Source organism: Pelobates fuscus, chromosome 6 (assembly GCF_036172605.1).
Source record: "Pelobates fuscus isolate aPelFus1 chromosome 6, aPelFus1.pri, whole genome shotgun sequence".
NCBI lineage: Eukaryota > Metazoa > Chordata > Amphibia > Anura > Pelobatidae > Pelobates > Pelobates fuscus.
The window spans coordinates 27,308,448-27,328,987 of record NC_086322.1 but is presented as its reverse complement, the minus strand read 5'-3'; the positions used below and the strand labels follow the sequence as shown (position 1 = coordinate 27,328,987).

General features: G+C 41.9%; 1 protein-coding gene across 1 annotated transcript in view; it reads left to right on the top strand.

The window, feature by feature from the left end:
• LOC134566025 (uncharacterized) overlaps nucleotides 1-20,540 on the top strand; it is a 110,169-nt gene that overhangs the window by 30,416 nt on the left and 59,213 nt on the right. Inside the window, exons 2-3 of the mRNA XM_063425738.1 lie at nucleotides 2,198-2,489; nucleotides 3,451-3,658. Coding sequence (XP_063281808.1) covers nucleotides 2,198-2,489; nucleotides 3,451-3,658 — 500 coding nt within the window. The remainder of the gene's footprint in view (nucleotides 1-2,197; nucleotides 2,490-3,450; nucleotides 3,659-20,540) is intronic.

Here is a 20,540-nt window from a genome sequence, read left to right as displayed (position 1 = left end):
CAGTACTACTTACGTTAGTCCGGCTATTCTAAGGTCCGGTATACGTATCTGGCTACTGTTTGTACGCTGCGTGTTGGATCCCTGTCCCGATCCTGACAGTGTACTAGCAAAACCACTAAGATATTTATTTAACCAAGCATTGTTAACAGGAGTAGTCCCAGAAGATTGGAAGTTAGTGAATGTTGTGCCCATTCACAAGAAAGGTAATAGGGAGGAGTCAGGCAACTATAGGCCGGTAAGCCTTACTTCAGTAGTGGGGAAAGTGATGGAAACCATGTTAAAGGATAGGATTGTTGAACATCTAAAAACACATGGATTTCAAGATCAGAGACAACATGGATTTACTTCAGGGAGATCATGCCAAACTAATATTATTGATTTTTTTTATTGGGGAACTAAAATTATAGATCAGGGTGGTGCAGTAGACATTGCTTACCTAGATTTCAGTAAGGCTTTTGACACTGTTGCACATAGAAGGCTTATCAATAAACTGCAATCTTTAAGTTTAGATTCCAATATTGTTGAATGGGTAAGGCAGTGGCTGAGTGACAGGCAACAGAGGGTTGTAGTCAATGTAGTATATTCGAAGCTTGGGCTTGTCACCAGTGGGGTACCTCAGGGATCTGTACTTGAACCCATTCTCTTTAATATTTTTATTAGTGATATTGCAGAAGGTCTTGATGTTAAGGTATGTCTTTTTGCTGATGATACTAAGATATGTAACAGGGTTGATGTTCCAGGAGAGATAAGCCAAATGGCAAAATGATTTAGGTAAGCTAGAAAAATGGTCAGAGTTGTGGCAACTGACAGTTAATGTGGATAAGTGCAAGATAATGCATCTTGGACGTAAAAACCCAAGGGCAGAGTACAGAATATTTGATAGAGTCCTAACCTCAACATCTGAGGAAAGAGATTTAGGGGTGATTATTTCTGATGACTTAAAGGTAGGCAGACAATGTAATAGAGCAGCAGGAAATGCTAGCAGAATGCTTGGTTGTATAGAGAGAGGTATTAGCAGTAGAAAGAGGGAAGTGCTCATGCAGACCTCACTTGGAGTATTGTACGCAGTACTGGAGACTGTATCTTCAGAAGGATATTGATACCTTAGAGAGAGTTCAGAGAAGGGCTACTAAACTGGTTCATGGATTGCAGGATAAAACTTACCAGGAAAGGTTAAAGGATCTTAACATGTATAGCTTGGAGGAAAGACGAGACAGGGGGGATATGATAGAAACATTTAAATACATAAAGGGAATCAACACAGTAAAGGAGGAGACTATATTTAAAAGAAGAAAAACTACCACAACAAGAGGACATAGTCTTAAATTAGAGGGACAAAGGTTTAAAAATAATATCAGGAAGTATTACTTTACTGAGAGGTTAGTGGATGCATGGAATAGCCTTCCAGCTGAAGTAGTAGAGGTTAACACAGTAAAGGAGTTTAAGCATGCGTGGGATAGGCATAAGGCTCTCCTAGCTATAACATAAGGCCAGGGACTAATGAAAGTATTTAGAAAATTGGGCAGACTAGATGGGCCGAATGGTTCTTATCTGCTGTCACATTCTATGTTTCTATGTTTCTATTTCGGTGCTCAAACTGCACCTTCATCAAGGTTCACCTCAAGGTATTTTTGCACTATGCACTGATTTATCATGTACTCACTATTTTGATTATTAGGGTGTTGGTGGGATTGCAGGGAATTTTATGGGGATAGACACAATGATAGACACGGAAGGTATTGCTTACTTAGAATAGGAGTTACATACTATTATTAGCACCCAGGAAGGTGCACTCTACCATTTAACCTAGCATTTGGCAGGTAGCTGCAGCTGTGATAGCTGATATTATTAGCACCCACGAAGGTGCAGTCAGGGAGAACTAGGAGAAGCTTACTCTACTATTTAGCTTAGCATTTGGCAGGTAGCTGCAGCTAGCTCTGTTACCAAATTGTATCTATTTCACTTCACTCTATCACAGCTGCATTCACTCTTAGTATTGTAAAGTGCTCCTTATTAATACCAATCTAGGGATCTCTCTTTGGGATCTCTTGAAATCTAATCGATATGGACCTTTGTGCATGAATTATAGGCTTGTCTTCCCTTCTCATATTTTATTAGAGGCTAAAAGTGACGTGTGATATTTAACAAATAAGATTTGAGACTTTTTGCAATAGCCTTATTATCTATTATTCCACAGACCCGATCCTCGTGATTACATCAATTTATTTGTGTTTCTTTTTGCTATCGAGCATGTAAATATGGATCTAAACATTTTGCCAAATATCACGCTGGGATATCATTTCTATGACTCCTGTTTTAACGCAAAAAAAGCTGTGAAAAGTGTTCTACAGATTCTATGCAGTGCAGAGAAAACCATCCCTAATTATTCTTGTACGGACCACAACAAGCTGGCAGGTTTTATTGGTGATCACCATTCATTTACAACGATCCCCATAGCAGAGATATTAGGGGTGTATGGATATTCACAGGTGAGTAAAACTACTCCTTCATACAGATCAATGGATTATTTTTAATGCTAATGCATAATGTGTAGCCATTTAAATCAATCCAGTTAGCTTAGCTAAACATAATACTGGGAGAGTTCTGCTTATGTCACATGGGGATTTTTTGATAGATCATGGAGATATACATTATGTTGTAAATGAATACAATTCTTAATATTTATTCAGCATACATTGTTAAATAAGGTTTATTTTTTGACCGTCTGCTGCATGGCCACATACATTTTTATACAGAATTCATATTTGGTAGCCTAGAAGAGAGTTCCGGGATACCTAAGGCATATGTGCAAGGTATGCTACTAGCTAATGGCACAAAAGTGAACATATCTGAAACCCTGCATGTGCAGATTCCTACTACCATGACCACTACTAGTAACCCTTTAAGATTTATAACTGTGACTTATGACTAAGTGCCATGGGAGCATGAAACACTTTTTGTGATTTTTCCTTGGCGTCATCTGATTGCACTACTTTATTTTTGTTTCTCGTTTGGTTATGCATTATATGAGTCCTCTGATGATCTGATGTACGTTGCATAAACTGGGGAACATTATCTGAAAATAAGAAAAGGGAATTTAGAAGCTGTCATCCTAAATCTTGGGCACTGGTTGACAGTACGTTTTATTTGTTTAATTTTTTTTATTGATATCTTTGAAAAAAAAACAACACATTACTTAGATGTATGTTCTCTCACAAATGTAAACATTGACATTTCTTTGAAACTACAATGTTTTACATTGCCAAAAAAATTAACAGCATCTACACAGCAAAACTACTACACTAAAAAATTATGATTTGGGTTCTTACTGAGTCCCTTTTGTATTCCCTTCTAAAATGCTGTTTATCGGCTATGAAACTGATTATTTGAAATGTAACTATCCTCTCTTGCAATGAAAATTTTCCCATGGTCTCTTTTCTCTTTTTGTAGATAAGTTATGGAGCTACAGATTTCTCTTTGAGTGACAGACTTATGTATCCACATTTGTTTCGAATGGTTCAAAATGATTACACCTATTTTAAGATTGTGACCCAACTTCTGAAACATTTTGGCTGGACATGGGTGGGAATTCTGACTTCGTATGATGAGACTGTAGGGACAGAGAGTCAGATTTTAAGAAAATACATGACCAGTTATGGTATTTGTGCTTCTTTTGTGCATCATATTGATCCCACAGAGTCATTATCTGAAATGTTTTCTAGGATAAATAAGAGTATTAAAACTTCAAAAAGTCAAATCATTGTACTTTGTGGCACATTTAGTGCTAACGTTGTTTCTCTTATGCGGTATCTGAACAGCATGCTCCACCAGGATTACACATTCATCTTTCCTCCATCCTGGGCTTCAAATTATCTGCTCATACAATATAACTTAGAAATATTGAGTGGAAGTTTAGCTGTAGAACCACATCATATGTTTATGCCAGACACTGGGAGTTTCTTTGATAATATCCATCCTTCAAAACGTTCAGAAGATAAGCTTCTTGAAAATATATGGATGACATATTTCAATTGCTTAACCACAAATGCAGAAAAGAATGATATATATAGAAAGATGTATCCATTTATACCTTTTTATAACTGTACTGGTCAAAACAATACGTTTCATGCTAAGAATCATTTAGCAACGGGAATTTCTCCTCGGGTGTTTTATGCAGTGATTGCTATGGCAAAAGCCCTGGATAGCTTTCTTGTAATGAAAAAAAATGAATTTGAAGGAAAAATTAAAAAACATTACACCTATAGACACCAGGTAAATATTGTGTCCTCTTACCTTCTTTGAAACACTTTAAATACATGGGGTGCAGAGTAGACTGTAAAATACACCAGATGCAAATTGACTTCCGTGATCTATGTTGACAAAGATGTTTCATGTTGTCCAGAAGTGTTTATTTCCAGATCGATTTCACAGTCACTTTTATTTATACAAAATATAAATGCCCTAAATTAAGGATAATGTGGGAAAGGAGATATGTGACGCAGAGGGGACTGCTGTCATCATTTCTAGCAGCTCTTTATTCATGCAGGGGCAAGGATGACATCACATCCCAGCTCCATTACACGGCACACAAGGGAGGTCAGAAATCAGTGGAGAGCCCCCTCAATGCCTGCTTATTGGCCACTTCAGATAGCTGCAGAGCAGGTACCTAGCTTGCAGCACTGCCTACATCAGGTGCATGCTCTGGTGGGAAAGAGGTGCCCTTTGCACAACCTGCTAGCTGTCAAATGGAATTGACCACCCCTTTCGACTAGTTTTCCTTTGATGCCATAAATTACTTTAAAAAAATGTTCCTGTCAAAGAAAAAATAAAATGTGTACTACTAATAAATAATGTGTTAATTAGACATACTGTAACAAAGTTACATTTAACCATTACTTTCCAGGACACCTGAAATACTCAGATCCTGGTTATGTTCTTTTTTTTTTTCCGCTAAATAGTAAAGATGTTAACAATAATTGAGGATCACTCTCTATGGAAATATAAAGGTCTTCTAATTAGAATTGATCTAAGTTTTACATTTTATCTGAATTAATATAATAGAAATTGCTGTGAGTAACTTTCTAACTTAATATTTATTATTGTTCTTAGGTTAGAATGTTGATGAATGCCCAGCTACCAAGTAGATAGGTATTTTTATTGCACAGCTGGATTCATACCTCTGGAAAAAAAAGTGTATATTTAACAGTGTGATATATAAAGATCAACCCCAGTTAAAACGGTGGAGCGCTAGAAATATTAGGTACTCACTCCCAAGGACTGGTATAAGGCTTATTGGGGAGGGGAGAAATAACAAATATTGTGTCGTTTATCAGATATTCAAAATTGAGTGATACAGAAATGTGGTTCACTCGCATGGTTCTGAGCCTCATTAAGACAGGCTCAGATCACTATAGCAGGCGTGTATTATGGGTCACAACCCCTCAAGATGTATTTCCCTTGCATTCCCTTTAATGAAAAGGTGAAATACATATTTATAAATATACTACACCAGAAATTGGTATTTTACCTTTTCATTAAAGGGAATGCAAGGAAAATACATCGTGTTGTTACTTTTATCTAATTTTAGGTTGAGAACACAATTAAAGTCACCTTTCTGAATGTCGCCGTCCTCCTATTTCCTGTATATTTTGAAGGGTTACCCCCTTATCAGAACTCCCTATTAGGTGGTTACAGTGGTGCAGCTCACAAGCCCTTAACTTAAATCCGGGCTCCTGACCTGCAATCTGTTTACTTTATGCCTCTATTTTCTGGCAGAAACTAGCTTATGGACTGCAGCAGCCTATTCAGCAAAAGCATAGTGGATTTCTACTCCGGCGCTAATAAAACAAGCCCCGGCGCACCGTGTGTATCCCAAGTAACACAAGGGCGAGACAAGATATCTTGTCCAGGCTTGGCAGAACACTCACCAAATTCTGGCAAAAACTCAAGCTACGGATGCAGTAACCTCTACCCATAAAGTCAAGCGACTACTCACTACAAGAACAGCAGCCTGGCTAGGAACGAGACCGTAGCCCCGACAGTGCACAATGCCCCAACATGGTGGCGAAATGGTAAATATGCATCACTTCAACAAAGAGCTGCACATGTGAGGGCACCATCACAGTCCAGTGCTGGGACTCTTGCACGATCTGAGGTACTAAGCAACACCACAACCCAATCATATGGCCAGATCTCCAGTGCACACTGAGGCTCAGAAGCCTGTCTCTCCTCTCACCAGACGAAGACTCTGCTAAGCCCCTGGTCGGCATAGGTTAATAACAGAATTCCAGGCTGCACTTTGAAGAGTCCATGGCCCTTCATACTACCCCTTTATCATTAAGCATTGGCTAGAAAACTTGTGTCACTCTCAGCTACATTTGCATTAATCTACTATTATTTTGTTGTAATCCATGGTTTACCTTCCACCTCTGCATTTGCTACCTGTCTATATGCAAACAGCTTGGGGCCTCCCAGGGAACTCTCGATGTTGATTTTTCTGTTTATTTATTTTCCTTTAAAAAAAACAAACAAAAAAACTCCTGTAACCTGTCATATGTCTTAACGCCAATAACAAGTATCTGACAACTTGCTTAAAAAAAAAAAAAGAATTTAAAAATATACATATTTTGTTATTATTATTATTAAAAAAATGTATGAATAAAAATATTTGAAAAAAAACAAACAAACTCTGTATTTTCTACAGTGCCAGGGAGAACAAATGTAGCTAAACATGAATTCTATACTGACTCGGGGAATTGTGTCTTAGCTTGAAACATTATTGAATTCCTGGGACCAAAAGGGAAGCTATTAATTCTGAACTTAAAAAGATGTTGTAGTTGGGAGTCATTGAAGAGTCACACAGTGACTGGACTAGACCAATTTTGTCAGCTCCAAAACCATATAGCTGCATCTGAATTTGTAATAACTATTGAAAACGAAATAACATATCAAAATTATACCCCATATCATACCCCATGCCAAGGGTAGATTAATTAGTGAAAAGGTTAGGTATTGTGGTGGAATCTCGGAAGAAATAAATTTAGTAGGCCGAGATTACCACGTGGCATGTGTACGTGCATATGCTGACGTATCGGTCGGTTGGTTGCACGTGGCAAGATACGATCAGTAGTGTACGGAGCATGTGCAGGAATACCGGATGTAGTATTCCCCTCCTCCATTGTGCTGGACAAGCCATGCGGTCAAGCAGGAAGTTAGTTCTTGTTCGTATTGATTGGTCAAGAGAATGTGCGGGTGGAGCTTAATATGGGAGGAGTTATGTGCCTATATAAGGAGCCTGCACTATTGTCCGGGGCTCATCACTTGTTGTATTTTGGTGACATTAGTCCCTCTGAGTCCCGATCGTTGAACCGAATAAAGAATCTCTTCCTTCCTGAAGAAACCTGTGTCCATCTCTCTGTGCTTGGCTTCCGTCAGTTTCTCCGGTATCATTTGGTGTATTGGCCGGGAAGCTCATCGTTCAACGGTAGCTGAGAAGCAGAAGCGTGAGACGGTCTATCTTTGCCCACGTTCTCTACGGCTGCACCCCTGAACTTCTGCGTGGACCTCCCTTTGTCTCGGCGCCACTGGTCTGTTGTCCAGGAGATCATTGGCCTCTACGTAGTAAGTGCTGGGGTGTCCCCGTCGATGAGTGTGAACTCAGGTTCAGGAACGAAGAGGTAAGACGACCGCTGTTTTAGACGGCGGACCCACTAGGGGTATACCGATTGTGCAGTAGGCCCATAAGGGGTTAATCTGTGTATGGAATCTGCCCCCTCTGTCGGAGGGAAGGAGCGAAGGCACACCGCTCAATCGAACGCTCTTTAGTAAGACCGTTTGATTTGGTTTGGGGTTCTGTGTAAATAGCCCTAGCCGGACACCGGTGTCTTGTCTAGACTAGCGTTCTAGGGTGTACAATTTGTTCGCTAGGTCGGAGGGACCGGGAGACTAAGCGGCGTCTGTGTAAATTCGGTCCGCTAGCTCTCAACCTATCTTGGCTAAGTGGGAAGGCGTGTAAATTTGGAACCCACTAGACTTTTGATAGAGTAGATAGACTAAAAGGGTTCTGTTTTAAATTCCGCCCTCTAGTTCGCTATATGTGGTGCTTGGGCAGTGTGGCTAACCAAAACGGATGTAGATAGTTTTAGGTAGTCCATCAAGGTACTGGCCAATAGATTAGTTGGGAATTGTATATGTGATAAAGATTGTTTAGTAACGTGTATATCTTGTTAGATAGCGTGAGCTCTGCCGTCTAGCGAGAGTGTTAATAGTGTGTTGCTGTATTATAGTGCACGGTACCATAACCCTGTATATTTACTGATACTGTATATAAGTACTAATAATTGTCGTCTATTGCATGTTTAACACCATAACCACTAATAATTGTATTGTGACCTTAAATTTTACTTTGACCTATGCTAACCGTACTGTAACTGCTGTTTGTAAAGACGATAGAGAATTATAGCGTGGGTGACGGTATAGTTTCGCCAAAGGGCATAATATCGATTACTTAGTGACTGGTGTAACAGCTGTGTGTGTACGGGAATTCCCTGAGTGTTTTTATTGTGTTATTGTGTACGTTTCACTTGGTAACTGTACCACGTGGTGCTGTTGCCGAAGGAACGGGTGTGACTGTTGAATAGAGTGTGTGTATAGCATTCGTTGTCAACGACGCTCCATTGATAAGTATGGGCGCGTCGGAGTCGACTATTTTGGATCCCTTAGGATGTATGGTAAAGAATTTTAAAAAGGGATTTACAGTATGTGATTTTGGGGTTAAAATGTCTCCTGCACGTTTGATCACTTTGTGCACTAGGGAATGGCCTACTTTGGTTGCGGCATGGCCGCCACGTGGCAGTTTAGATCCAAATCTGGTACAGCATGTACACGTGGCTGTATCAGGTAGGCCTGAACTTTATGGACAGTTTCCATACATTGATTGTTGGAGGCCGTCCGTAAACGACTTGCCAAGATGGGTCCGAATATGCCACGAGGAGCAATGTCGCCTCATGGTGGCCAGGACTTGTTTGTCCACTAGGACCACGGTTAAGACCATTTTGGACACGCCCCCTGAGTTCGAGATCCCTATGCCGCCCCCTTATTTCTCTGCAAGGGGAAGTGATACAAGTACAGGAAGTTCCACACCCCCTCCCCCGTTGTCCCCATCTACTTCCTCCTCCAGCTCAGAATCCACCCCACGCTATACTAAACCTCCCCTTCCGGTACCAGCCCCCGTTAAGCCCACCTATCCCGATTTGGCGCCATTTCAAGCTTCCGGTCAGGCTTCCTCTAGCCCGGCTCGGAATATTTTATTCACCGGCCTTGCCTATGATAAAGCTTCTACATCCGCACGTCTTATTACCCCCCGACCGGAACCTCTAACCGACGCCCCTCCACGAAGCCCTATACTAACCCGACAACTGACCGGAACCCAAAAACCTAAACATTACCAGATGCCTCTTCGTTTGAATCCTGGGTCAGCTTACCTTAATGATGTAGGTCAAATGGTGTATGCTGACCCAGTCTTCGTATATGTCCCATTCACGACTACCGATCTCTTGAATTGGAAGACCCACAATTCCTCGTATACTGAAAAGCCACAAGCCATGACCGACCTGTTCACCTCGATAGTCCAGACGCATAATCCAACTTGGGCTGATTGCCAGCAATTATTAATGACATTGTTTAACAATGAGGAGAGGACTAGGATAAACCAAGCGGCTATTAAAGCGCTAGAGGAAGAAGCCCGTACTTTAAACCAAGCAAATCCAGCAGCATGGGCCGCAACTCATTATCCTAATGCTGATCCCGACTGGGATGTTAATGGCGCAGATATGGTTAATCTAAAAGCCTATAGAGACGCTATAATTGCTGGCATGAAAGCCGGAGGGAAGAAAGCCATAAATATGTCGAAGACGGTTGAGGTGATTCAGAAAAGTGATGAAGCGTCTAGTGTCTTTTATGACCGATTATTGGAGGCATACCGTTTGTATACCCCCTTTAATCCGGAAGACACTGAGAATTCCCGAATGGTAAACTCTGCCTTTGTCAGCCAAGCCTACGGAGATATTAAGCGCAAGCTACAGAAGTTAGAAGGGTTCGCAGGAATGTCCATCACCCAACTAATGGAGGTAGCAAATAAGGTGTATATGAATAGGGAATCAGAAAGTAAGAAAGAGGAAGAGCGCAAGATGCGTAAAAAAGCAAATATGCTAGCGGTAGCGATCGCAGGCGTAGATAGAAGGGGCCCAGATAGAGGCGATAGTAGGTGGAATAGGGAACCCCTGAGTAGGAATCAGTGCGCGTATTGTAGAGAAGAAGGGCATTGGAGAAGCGAGTGTCCAAAAAGAGAGCAATACGAGAGAGACCAACCCAGGGCAGGATATGGAAATTTTAGAGGCAGAGCGAGAGGTAGAGGAGGTCCCGGAGGGAGTAATAGTAGTAACAGAGGAAGTGTAAGAGAAGACAGATACTATCCCGCAGCGCAAAGGTCCCGCGATAGAGAAGATAGGGACTTTGTAGGATTGGCTGATACGGTCATGGAGAACTATTGATACCGACCGGGCTCCATCCCCCTTGGTCGAGCGGAGCCTATGGTCGATGTATCAATAGGGGGAAAAAGGAGTGCATTCATGATCAACACTGGTGCTGAACATTCGGTGGTGACTGACTTAGTTGCTCCTCCATCCGGAAGGACTATTACCGTAATAGGAGCGACTGGAAGGAGTGCTGCAAAACCGGTCCTTAAAAGTCCACTCTGTACATTGGGAGGCCACGTAGTAAAACATCAATTCCTTTATATGCCTGAATGTCCAGTCCAATTGCTGGGACGTGATTTGCTATCCAAATTACAAGCGCAGATAACGTTCCTACCAAATGGAACAACATCCTTAAAGTTTAATGGACCTTCAGGTATTATGACATTATCCGTACCAAAGGAAGAAGAGTGGCGACTTTATACAGTGTTGACTAGCCAAAACCCTAAGAGTGATGAATCCTTATTCAACATACCAGGAGTTTGGGCAGAGAACAACCCACCAGGACTGGCCCACAATATTCCACCCATTCGAATCGAACTAAAGCTTGGGGTTTATCCAGTGAGCCTACGGCAATATCACATCCCGCAGAAGGCTAAGAAAAATATTCAATCTTATCTGGATAAGTTCATACGGTATGGTATCCTAAAATTCTGTACTTCCCCCTGGAACACCCCATTGCTGCCTGTTCAAAAGCCCGGTACAGATGAGTATCGTCCTGTGCAGGACTTGAGAGCAGTCAATGATGCGGTTGTCAGTATACACCCAGTTGTGCCCAATCCGTAAAACCTGCTTGCTTTAATTCCGGGCGGGGCTACCTATTTTACAGTCTTAGACCTCAAAGATGCCTTCTTTTGCCTCCGAATTGCCGCAGAAAGCCAATGTATCTTCGCTTTCCAATGGGAAAATGCTGTAACGGGCTCGAAACGCCAGATGACTTGGACAAGACTGCCCCAAGGGTTTAAAAACTCACCGACCCTATTTGGTTCAGCTCTGAGTCAAGATCTACTGGATTTCAAGTCCATCCCAGGAGAATGTGTATTATTACAATATGTAGACGACTTGTTGATAGCAGCAGTTACAAGAGAAATATGTCAGCAAGCAACACACGATCTACTACACATTCTCTGGAAGGCAGGATACAAGGTGTCTAGGAAGAAGGCTCAGTTGTGTCTGCCAACTGTCAAATATCTGGGATTCCATATCTCTGAAGGTCAAAGAATAATGGGGCCAGAGAGAAAAGAAGCTGTGTGCCAAATACCAACACCCAAGAATAAAAGACAAGTGCGAGAGTTCTTGGGGGCAGCAGGCTTCTGTAGGATATGGATTCCCAGTTATGCGATATTGGCGAAACCTCTGTATGCAGCTATCAAGGGTACAGAACACGACCCCTTCCTATGGACTCAAGAACAGCAAACGGCATTTGAAGATGTGAAGAAGGCTTTGATGAGTGCCCCAGCATTAGGTCTACCTGATCACACACGACCATTCTACCTGTATGTACACGAGCAAAGAAGAATGGCTGTGGGAGTATTGACACAGTACTTGGGATCATGGCAAAGACCTGTTGCCTATATGTCTAAGCAACTGGACGCAGTGGCCAGCGGTCTTCCACCTTGTCTAAGAGCCGTAGCTGCAGCCGCCCTGCTGGTAGCTGAAGCCGATAAACTCCCTCTGGGTCAAGAACTTTATGTACGAGTTCCACATGCAGTACAGACGTTGTTGGATTACAAAGTAAATCATTGGTTTAGTAACAGCCGTATGACCAAGTATCAAGCAATGTTGTGTGAAAACCCAAGAGTGCATTTAGAGTCTGTAAATACCTTAAATCCAGCTACCCTTCTGCCGCAACCTACTGAAAGTCAACACGATTGTTTGGAAGTGATGGATGAAGTATTTTCAAGTAGACCAGATCTTCGTGATTTTCCCATCCAGAACCCCGATGTCCAATATTATACAGACGGCAGTAGTTATGTGAAAGAAGGGATTTGCTATGCAGGATATGCAGTAACAACGATAGACAAGGTGATAGAAGCTCGGCCACTGTCAAAAGGAACATCAGCACAAAAGGCAGAATTGATAGCACTGACACGAGCGTTACAATTGGCTGAAGGTTTAAGAGTGAACATCTACACAGACTCCAAGTATGCGTTTTTAACCACTCATGCCCACGGAGCTTTGTATAAAGAAAGAGGACTATTGAATTCAGAGGGCAAAGAAATCAAGTACGCAGCTGAAATACTACAACTATTGGAAGCAGTATGGGAACCGAAAGAAGTCTGTATTATACATTGTCGAGCGCATCTGAGAGGAGATGGTGATGTAACCAAAGGAAATCGGATGGCAGATAGTGCAGCTAAGCGTGCCGCTGAATCAGGAAGACAGGAATATGTGGAACATATAGCTGCTCTTATTCCAACTCCACTGTCTCAATGGACTCCAGTTTATACAGCTCAAGAAGAGGAGTGGTTAAAGACTGAACCTGGAAAGTATTTGGAGAACAAATGGTATCAGTTAGAAGATGGGAGAATAGTTATTCCAGCATCACTAGCGGTAGAAATCGTCCAAAACTATCATACCGGGACGCATTCTGGAAGAGATAGTACAGAAGAATCTCTCAGAAAACATTTCTACATACCAAGATTGTCCAACTTAACTCAAGCCATTGTACGAAGATGTGTAACGTGTGCTAAAAATAATGCAAGGCAAGGACCAGTAAAGCCACCAGGAGTTCAGTATATGGGGGGACTCCCTATGTCCGATCTACAAATTGACTATACAGTAATGCCTAAATCTGGTGGACATCGCTACCTACTAGTAGTTGTGTGCACCTATTCAGGCTGGGTAGAAGCATGTCCTACTCGTACAGAGAAAGCAGGAGAAGTTGTGAGATTCCTGCTACGAGAAATAATACCCCGATATGGACTACCCTGCACTATAGGATCGGACAATGGTCCAGCTTTCGTTCATCAGTGCCTACAACAACTAACTCATATGCTTGGTATAAAGTGGAGACTTCATACGGCATATAGACCTCATAGTTCTGGTAAAGTAGAGAGAATGAATAGAACTATTAAGAACCAGTTGGCAAAGATGTGTCAGGAAACCCAACTTAAGTGGAACGTTCTTTTGCCCATAGCTCTGTCGCAAATTCGCAGTACACCTACCAGAAGGATGGGTCTCTCTCCTTTTGAAATCATGTATGGGCGTCCACCTCCCGTACTTGGTAACTTAAGGGGGGATTTGAGTCAGTTGGGAGAAGGAATTACCCGGCAGCAGGTTGTAGAGTTGGGTAAGACTATGGAGGAGGTACAGAAATGGGTACAAGATAGATTACCTGTGAATATTTATCCCCCTGTTCATAGTTACCACCCAGGAGACCAAGTGTGGATTAAAGAGTGGAATAATGTACCGTTAGGGCCCAAGTGGAGAGGTCCTTATGTTGTACTTTTGTCTACCCCTACAGCGATAAAAGTGGCTGAAGTGACTCCGTGCATTCATCACTCCAGGGTTAAACCAGCAGCGGTAGATTCTTGGCAAGCTACATCAGATCCAGAGAATCCCTGCAAGATCCGGTTAAAGCGCACGACTCAGTCGGAGTGACGAGGAAACTTGTGGATTACAAATTTTATTGTTTCAGAGATTGGTAAGTGAGTGTTTAGACGGCCATAATAAAGCCTGTCCGCTCACCGACGTGTAATTTAAAAGCCAGGAAAGTCTCGAAGGGACCCCTGTGAAGACGAGCAGAACTCCATTCCCTGCAGCCCTTACACCTGGAAGCTGAGGTGCCATCGCACGGACGAAGACTGAGGATGCAGCCGACGAAAGATGTGCTTGTGATAATGTTTATTTATATGTATTTTTATATTCAGGAAGGTAGAGGTACCGACACTCCTAGCTGTGAGGTATGCATTAAGACTACAAGAACAGGTAACCATATTTCCCAGACCCTAATTTGGCATTCGCAATATGAATGTAAAGGAGATGTGTCTAGGTGTAGATACTTAAATATAGAGTATAGTGTATGCCATTTAGGGATAGGAGAACCTAAGTGCTTCAATCCGGAGTATCAACCCCGTACAATTTGGTTGACTCTCGGGAATGGAGATCCTCAGGGGACCCTAATAAACAAAACGGTGTTATAATCCGTACATTCTTCGGGTGTTCTGCTCTTTGATGCATGTAAAGCAATATCAAGTGGTAGAAAGCCGTGGAATGTATGTGGGGATCTTAGATGGGAGAGAACGTATGGGTCTAATGATAAATATATATGTCCCAGTAGTAAAAATAAGTATGTGAGTCCTAGATGCCCAAATAGAGAATATAATTTTTGCCCATATTGGTCTTGTGTGGGGTGGGCAACTTGTGGACAGACAGCAGACAAGGACATGATTGTGACTAAGTTGCCTACCAATCCATACTGTAAGTCTATGGAATGCAATCCAGTCCATATTCTTATAAATAATCCTGACCAATTCTTAGATAGATATGGTAATTTATTTGGGTTTCAAATATATGGGACGGGTTTAGACCCTGGGACAGTATTGTTTATAGGGATTGAGACCGATACGGTAACCTCCCAAACTCCTCAGGTATTCCATTCGTTTTATGAAGAGATGAGTATAGATAATAAGATCCCCCATTACGCTAAAAACCTGTTCATAGATTTAGCTGAGAGTATTGCCGGTAGTCTTAATGTAACCAACTGCTATGTGTGTGGAGGTACTAACATGGGAGACCAATGGCCTTGGGAAGCAAAGGAGGTAATGTCCGGTTCTGAGGCAGTTGAACAATTAATATCCTCACAAGCCGATTATCAGATGAGTGTTAGAGGTAAATCTGAGTGGAGATTAAAGACCTCCATCATAGGTTATGTTTGCATAGCAAGGAAAGGAATGATGTTTAATACTTCTGTAGGAGAGTTAGAAACATAGAATGAGACGGCAGATAAGAACCATTCGGCCCATCTAGTCTGCCCAGTTTTCTAAATACTTTCATTAGTCCCTGGCCTTATCTTATAGTTAGGATAGCCTTATGCCTATCCCACGCATGCTTAAACTCCTTTACTGTGTTAACCTCTACCACTTCAGCTGGAAGGCTATTCCATGCATCCACTACCCTCTCAGTAAAGTAATACTTCCTGATATTATTTTTAAACCTTTGTCCCTCTAATTTAAGACTATGTCCTCTTGTTGTGGTAGTTTTTCTTCTTTTAAATATAGTCTCCTCCTTTACTGAATATAGTCTCCTCCTTTACTGTTAACTTGTTAGGGCAAAAAGCTTATGATGATGATACAAAGAATACAACTTGGTGGTCGGCTTCAAATGTCTCAGAACCATCTAACCCGTTTGCGAGATATGCCAATTTAAAGGACGTATGGTTTGATTTATCTATCACATCTAGTTGGAAAGCCCCAGCAAATTTGTACTGGATCTGTGGTAAGAAGGCCTATTCGGAGTTGCCACAGGACTGGGAAGGGGCATGTGTGTTGGGTATGCTCAAACCATCCTTCTTCTTGTTACCTATTGAAACAGGTGAGACTTTGGGTGTTAAAGTGTATGATGTGAATCATAGGAAGAAAAGGGGACCAATAGAGATAGGCGCCTGGGAAGATGATGAATGGCCTCCCCAGCGTATTATAGATTATTATGGACCAGCCACATGGGCAGAGGATGGTACTTTCGGATATAGAACCCCAATTTATATGCTCAACCGCATTATAAGGTTACAGGCGGTGGTTGAGATAATTACTAATGAGACCTCACAAGCGCTCAATCTTCTAGCAAAGCATAATACCAGGATGAGGACAGCAGTGTACCAAAATAGATTAGCCTTGGATTACCTATTGGCAGTAGAGGGAGGTGTATGTGGGAAGTTTAACCTGAGCAATTGCTGTCTTCAAATAGATGACGAAGGGCAAGCAATAGCTGAGCTTACTAGCCATATGGTTAAACTAGCGCATGTGCCTACTCAGGTATGGAAAGGGTACAATCCATGTAGTTGGTTTGGTAACTGGTATGAGCAGTTTGGAGGGCTTAAGGCATTGGTAGGCGGAGTCATACTGATTTTAATGTTGTGTCTGCTCCTGCCTTGTCTTATTCCCTTAGTAGTTAGGTCTGTGCAAAGCCTGATAGAAAATATAGCAGAAAGGAAGGCTGCAGCACAGATAATGGCTATATATAAATATGAGGCTCTAGATCAGGGAGAACCAATGCAGGAAGAGGAGTGTTGAGGGATTCACATCATAGAAAAGTCTGGTCTGGTTCATGGTAACCTGAGGTGTATGCAAACCAAGGTTAAGTGATGCCTCAAGTAATTGTGAAATATCAAGAGGCATCAAAGGAGGGAATGTGGTGGAATCTCGGTAGAAATAAATTTAGTAGGCCGAGATTACCACGTGGCATGTGTACGTGCATATGCTGACGTATCGGTCGGTTGGTTGCACGTGGCAAGATACGATCAGTAGTGTACGGAGCATGTGCAGGAATACCGGATGTAGTATTCCCCTCCTCCACTGTGCTGGACAAGCCATGCAGTCAAGCAGGAAGTTAGTTCTTGTTCGTATTGATTGGTCAAGAGAATGTGCGGGTGGAGCTTAATATGGGAGGAGTTATGTGCCTATATAAGGAGCCTGCACTATTGTCCGGGGCTCAGAACTTGTTGTATTTTGGTGACATTAGTCCCTCTGAGTCCCGATCGGTGAACCGAATAAAGAATCTCTTCCTTCCTGAAGAAACCTGTGTCCATCTCTCTGTGCTTGGCTTCCGTCAGTTTCTCCGGTATCAGTATGGCCCGATAACTTAAAACACTAGACCTTACTAAAGGTTATTGGCAGGTGCCCCTTATAGAATGTGCTAAGGCAAAGACTGTCTTTTCTACCTGAAGGTCTTTTCCAAAACAAGGTTTTACCCAAGGCCAGCCTTAGGGGTGTGCAAGCTGTGAGGTCGCACAGGGAGCCATGGCCACAGTGAGCACCATACAGCCAACACAGATCGCATATCCCCCGGGTGACAGTTGTGAGAGTGGTGCACTGAGCATCCTCTCTAATGCTGGTTGCACTGTGTAGCGTGGCACCTGGGTGGAAGATTTCATTATCCTCTACCTGGGTCTATCAGTGAAGTAAGCGGAGGTGAAGCTAAGTGAGTGGCATGGGTGGTGCTAAACTGTCGGCAGGGTGGGGCTAAGCTGATGGGGCAGAGCTAAGCGAGCAGTCTGGTAAGTGAGAGGGAAACAGGAAGTAGTCCCTGCCTGCAACTACTCCTACAGTGCCCCTACCCCACCTTCTTCTACAGTGCCCCTACCCCCCAACTACTCCTAGAGTACACCTACCCCATCTTCCCCTTCTATGCCCCAACTACTCCTACAGTGCCCTTTCTCCATCTACTGCCACAGTGTCTCTGCCCCCATCTACTCCAAGAGTGCTCCTGCCCCCATCTAATGCCACAGTGCCCCTGTCTCCCAACTACTCCTAAATCCCATATACGAACACTAGACAAAATATGCATGTATGAAGGTGTATTACTAGGTAGGGGTGCTGCAAAGAATTTTACCCTTTGGATTACGAGTCCCAGCCACATTTCAAAGAATGATGGACCAGATCTTGCGATCACATAAACAGTATGCCACTGCATACCTTGATGATATTGTGATTCATAGCCCCTGTCAGATATCCCATAGGCTTAGATGAAGCAAAATATGTAGGGCCTTAATTAGACCCCAAGCGGATTAATTAGACCCAAAGCGGCTTAATTAGACCCCAAACTTCAAAGGTTGATGCAATACTGAATTGTCAATGTCCTTTTTCCAAGAAACAAGCCAGAACATGTTTAGGGCTTACTGGGTATTACTGCAGGTTCATCCCTAACTTCTCTACAATTGCAAGTCCTTTGACAGACCTGACTAAAGCTAGCAGACCTGTCTTGGTAAAATGGACACCTGAGGCAGAGAAAGCATTTGTAACATTGAAAGTTGCCCTATGTTCTACTCCAGAATTAGCAACACCAGCTTTTTCAGAAGGGCCTGTTGTACATAAAGATGTATTGTGAATATATTTATGGGGTAATAAATATTAAAAAATTTTTTTTTATAAAAATCAAGAAATATATTAACTTTTTTTAGCATCAACAATATTTTGGCACTGTTTCCCATTGATTGGTTTAAAGCTAAAAGTTACTCACTATTTCTATCTCTTATAGACCCTGGACCACTTTTGTTAGATTTATATTTCACACATTAATCACAACCGATTATAAAAATATAATTTATTGTGACAAATAATCAACAATAATATGTAACATGCATGACAACAATCAGTGAATAACATAAAACAATAATTATGGCAACAATAACCACAACAAAGATAATGTCTAGCTCACTTTTTTTAAGGGGTCAGTATACTTAGCAAGTTTTCGTACAGATTTTAAATACACATGAATAATCAGAAGATTTTAAATACACATGAATAATCAGAAGATTTTAAATACACGTGAATAATCAGAAGATTATTCATGTGTATTTAAAATGAACATAATGTTAAATGATAAGAACAGATAAGAAAGATTACAAAATACTAAAATATCTTTTAGAGCTCAGAACATATCACAGAACACAGAATATAGTTAACTGATACTTAGAAAACATAGAAACATAGAATGTGACGGCAGATAAGAACCATTCGGCCCATCTAGTCTGCCCAATTTTCTAAATACTTTCATTAGTATCTGGTCTTATCTTATGCCTATCCCACACATGCTTAAACTCCTTTACTGTGTTAACCTCTACCACTTCAGCTGGAAGGCTATTCCACACGTTCACTACCCTCTCAGTAAAGTAATACTTCCTGACATAATTTAAGACTATGTCCTCTTGTTGTGGTAGTTTTTCTTCTTTTAAATATAGTCTCCTCCTTTACTGTTTTGATTCCCTTTATGTATTTAAATGTTTCTATCATATCCCCCCTGTCTCGTCTTTCCTCCAAGCTATACATGTTAAGATCCTTTAACCTTTCCTGGTAAGTTTTATCCTGTAATCCATGAACCAGTTTAGTAGCCCTTCTCTGAACTCTCTCTAAGGTATCAATATCCTTCTGAAGATACAGTCTCCAGTACTGCGTGCAATACTCCAAGTGAGGTCTCACCAGTGTTCTGTACAATGGCATGAGCACTTCCCTCTTTCTACTGCTAATACCTCTCCCTATACAACCAAGCATTCTGCTAGCATTTCCTGCTGCTCTATTACATTGTCTGACTACCTTTAAAGCGGCACTGTCATGCCAAACTTACCTTTCCTCAATCTCTTCCTCTTCTCCCCCTCTCTCGGGATCTGTTATTCTTTTCTTCCTGTCTTCTTTAGTTTTCTTTAAAATCATAAGACAAAGTAGGGACTCTGTCTTATGGAGGATTCCTCCGCTTGACCAGCTCTGACCAGCGGAGGAGCAAAGTGTGCTTCATTTTACGCTGGTCAGACCAATTTTCCCATGATCCCTAGCTTTCCTCCCAGTTCCCACAATGCTTCCTGTCAGTATTGCCGAACGTCCTGTCACTTAGACAGAACACCGGCAAAACTGCCGAATTGCATCCTAACAGAATGAGCACTGTTTCTCCATTGGTGTTAGGATGCAATTCGGTACTTTGTTCGGATTGGAATTTCATTCAAATGAATGAAACTCCGATCCTATTCATTGCCGTGGCTGCATCTTGCAGCCGCTTAGTAGATAACTCCCTAATTCCCACGGTATTAGGGAGCTATCTACTAAAAGGCTGAAAGACCTAAATTGGTCTTTCAGCCAAATTTACTAACACTTAGTAAAAATGAATTGGTATTAGTAAATAATATGCCTCTACTCGCTATACCGCGAGTAGGGGCATGTCTAGTAAGCAGTGAGCAGCCTGTGGCTGCTCACTGTAAAAAAAAAAAAAAAAAAAAAAAAAAAATATTGCCCCCCACCCCTAAACGACGGGTGGGGGCCGTAAAGTAAAATAAGGGAGGGAGACCTATTGTCCTCCCCC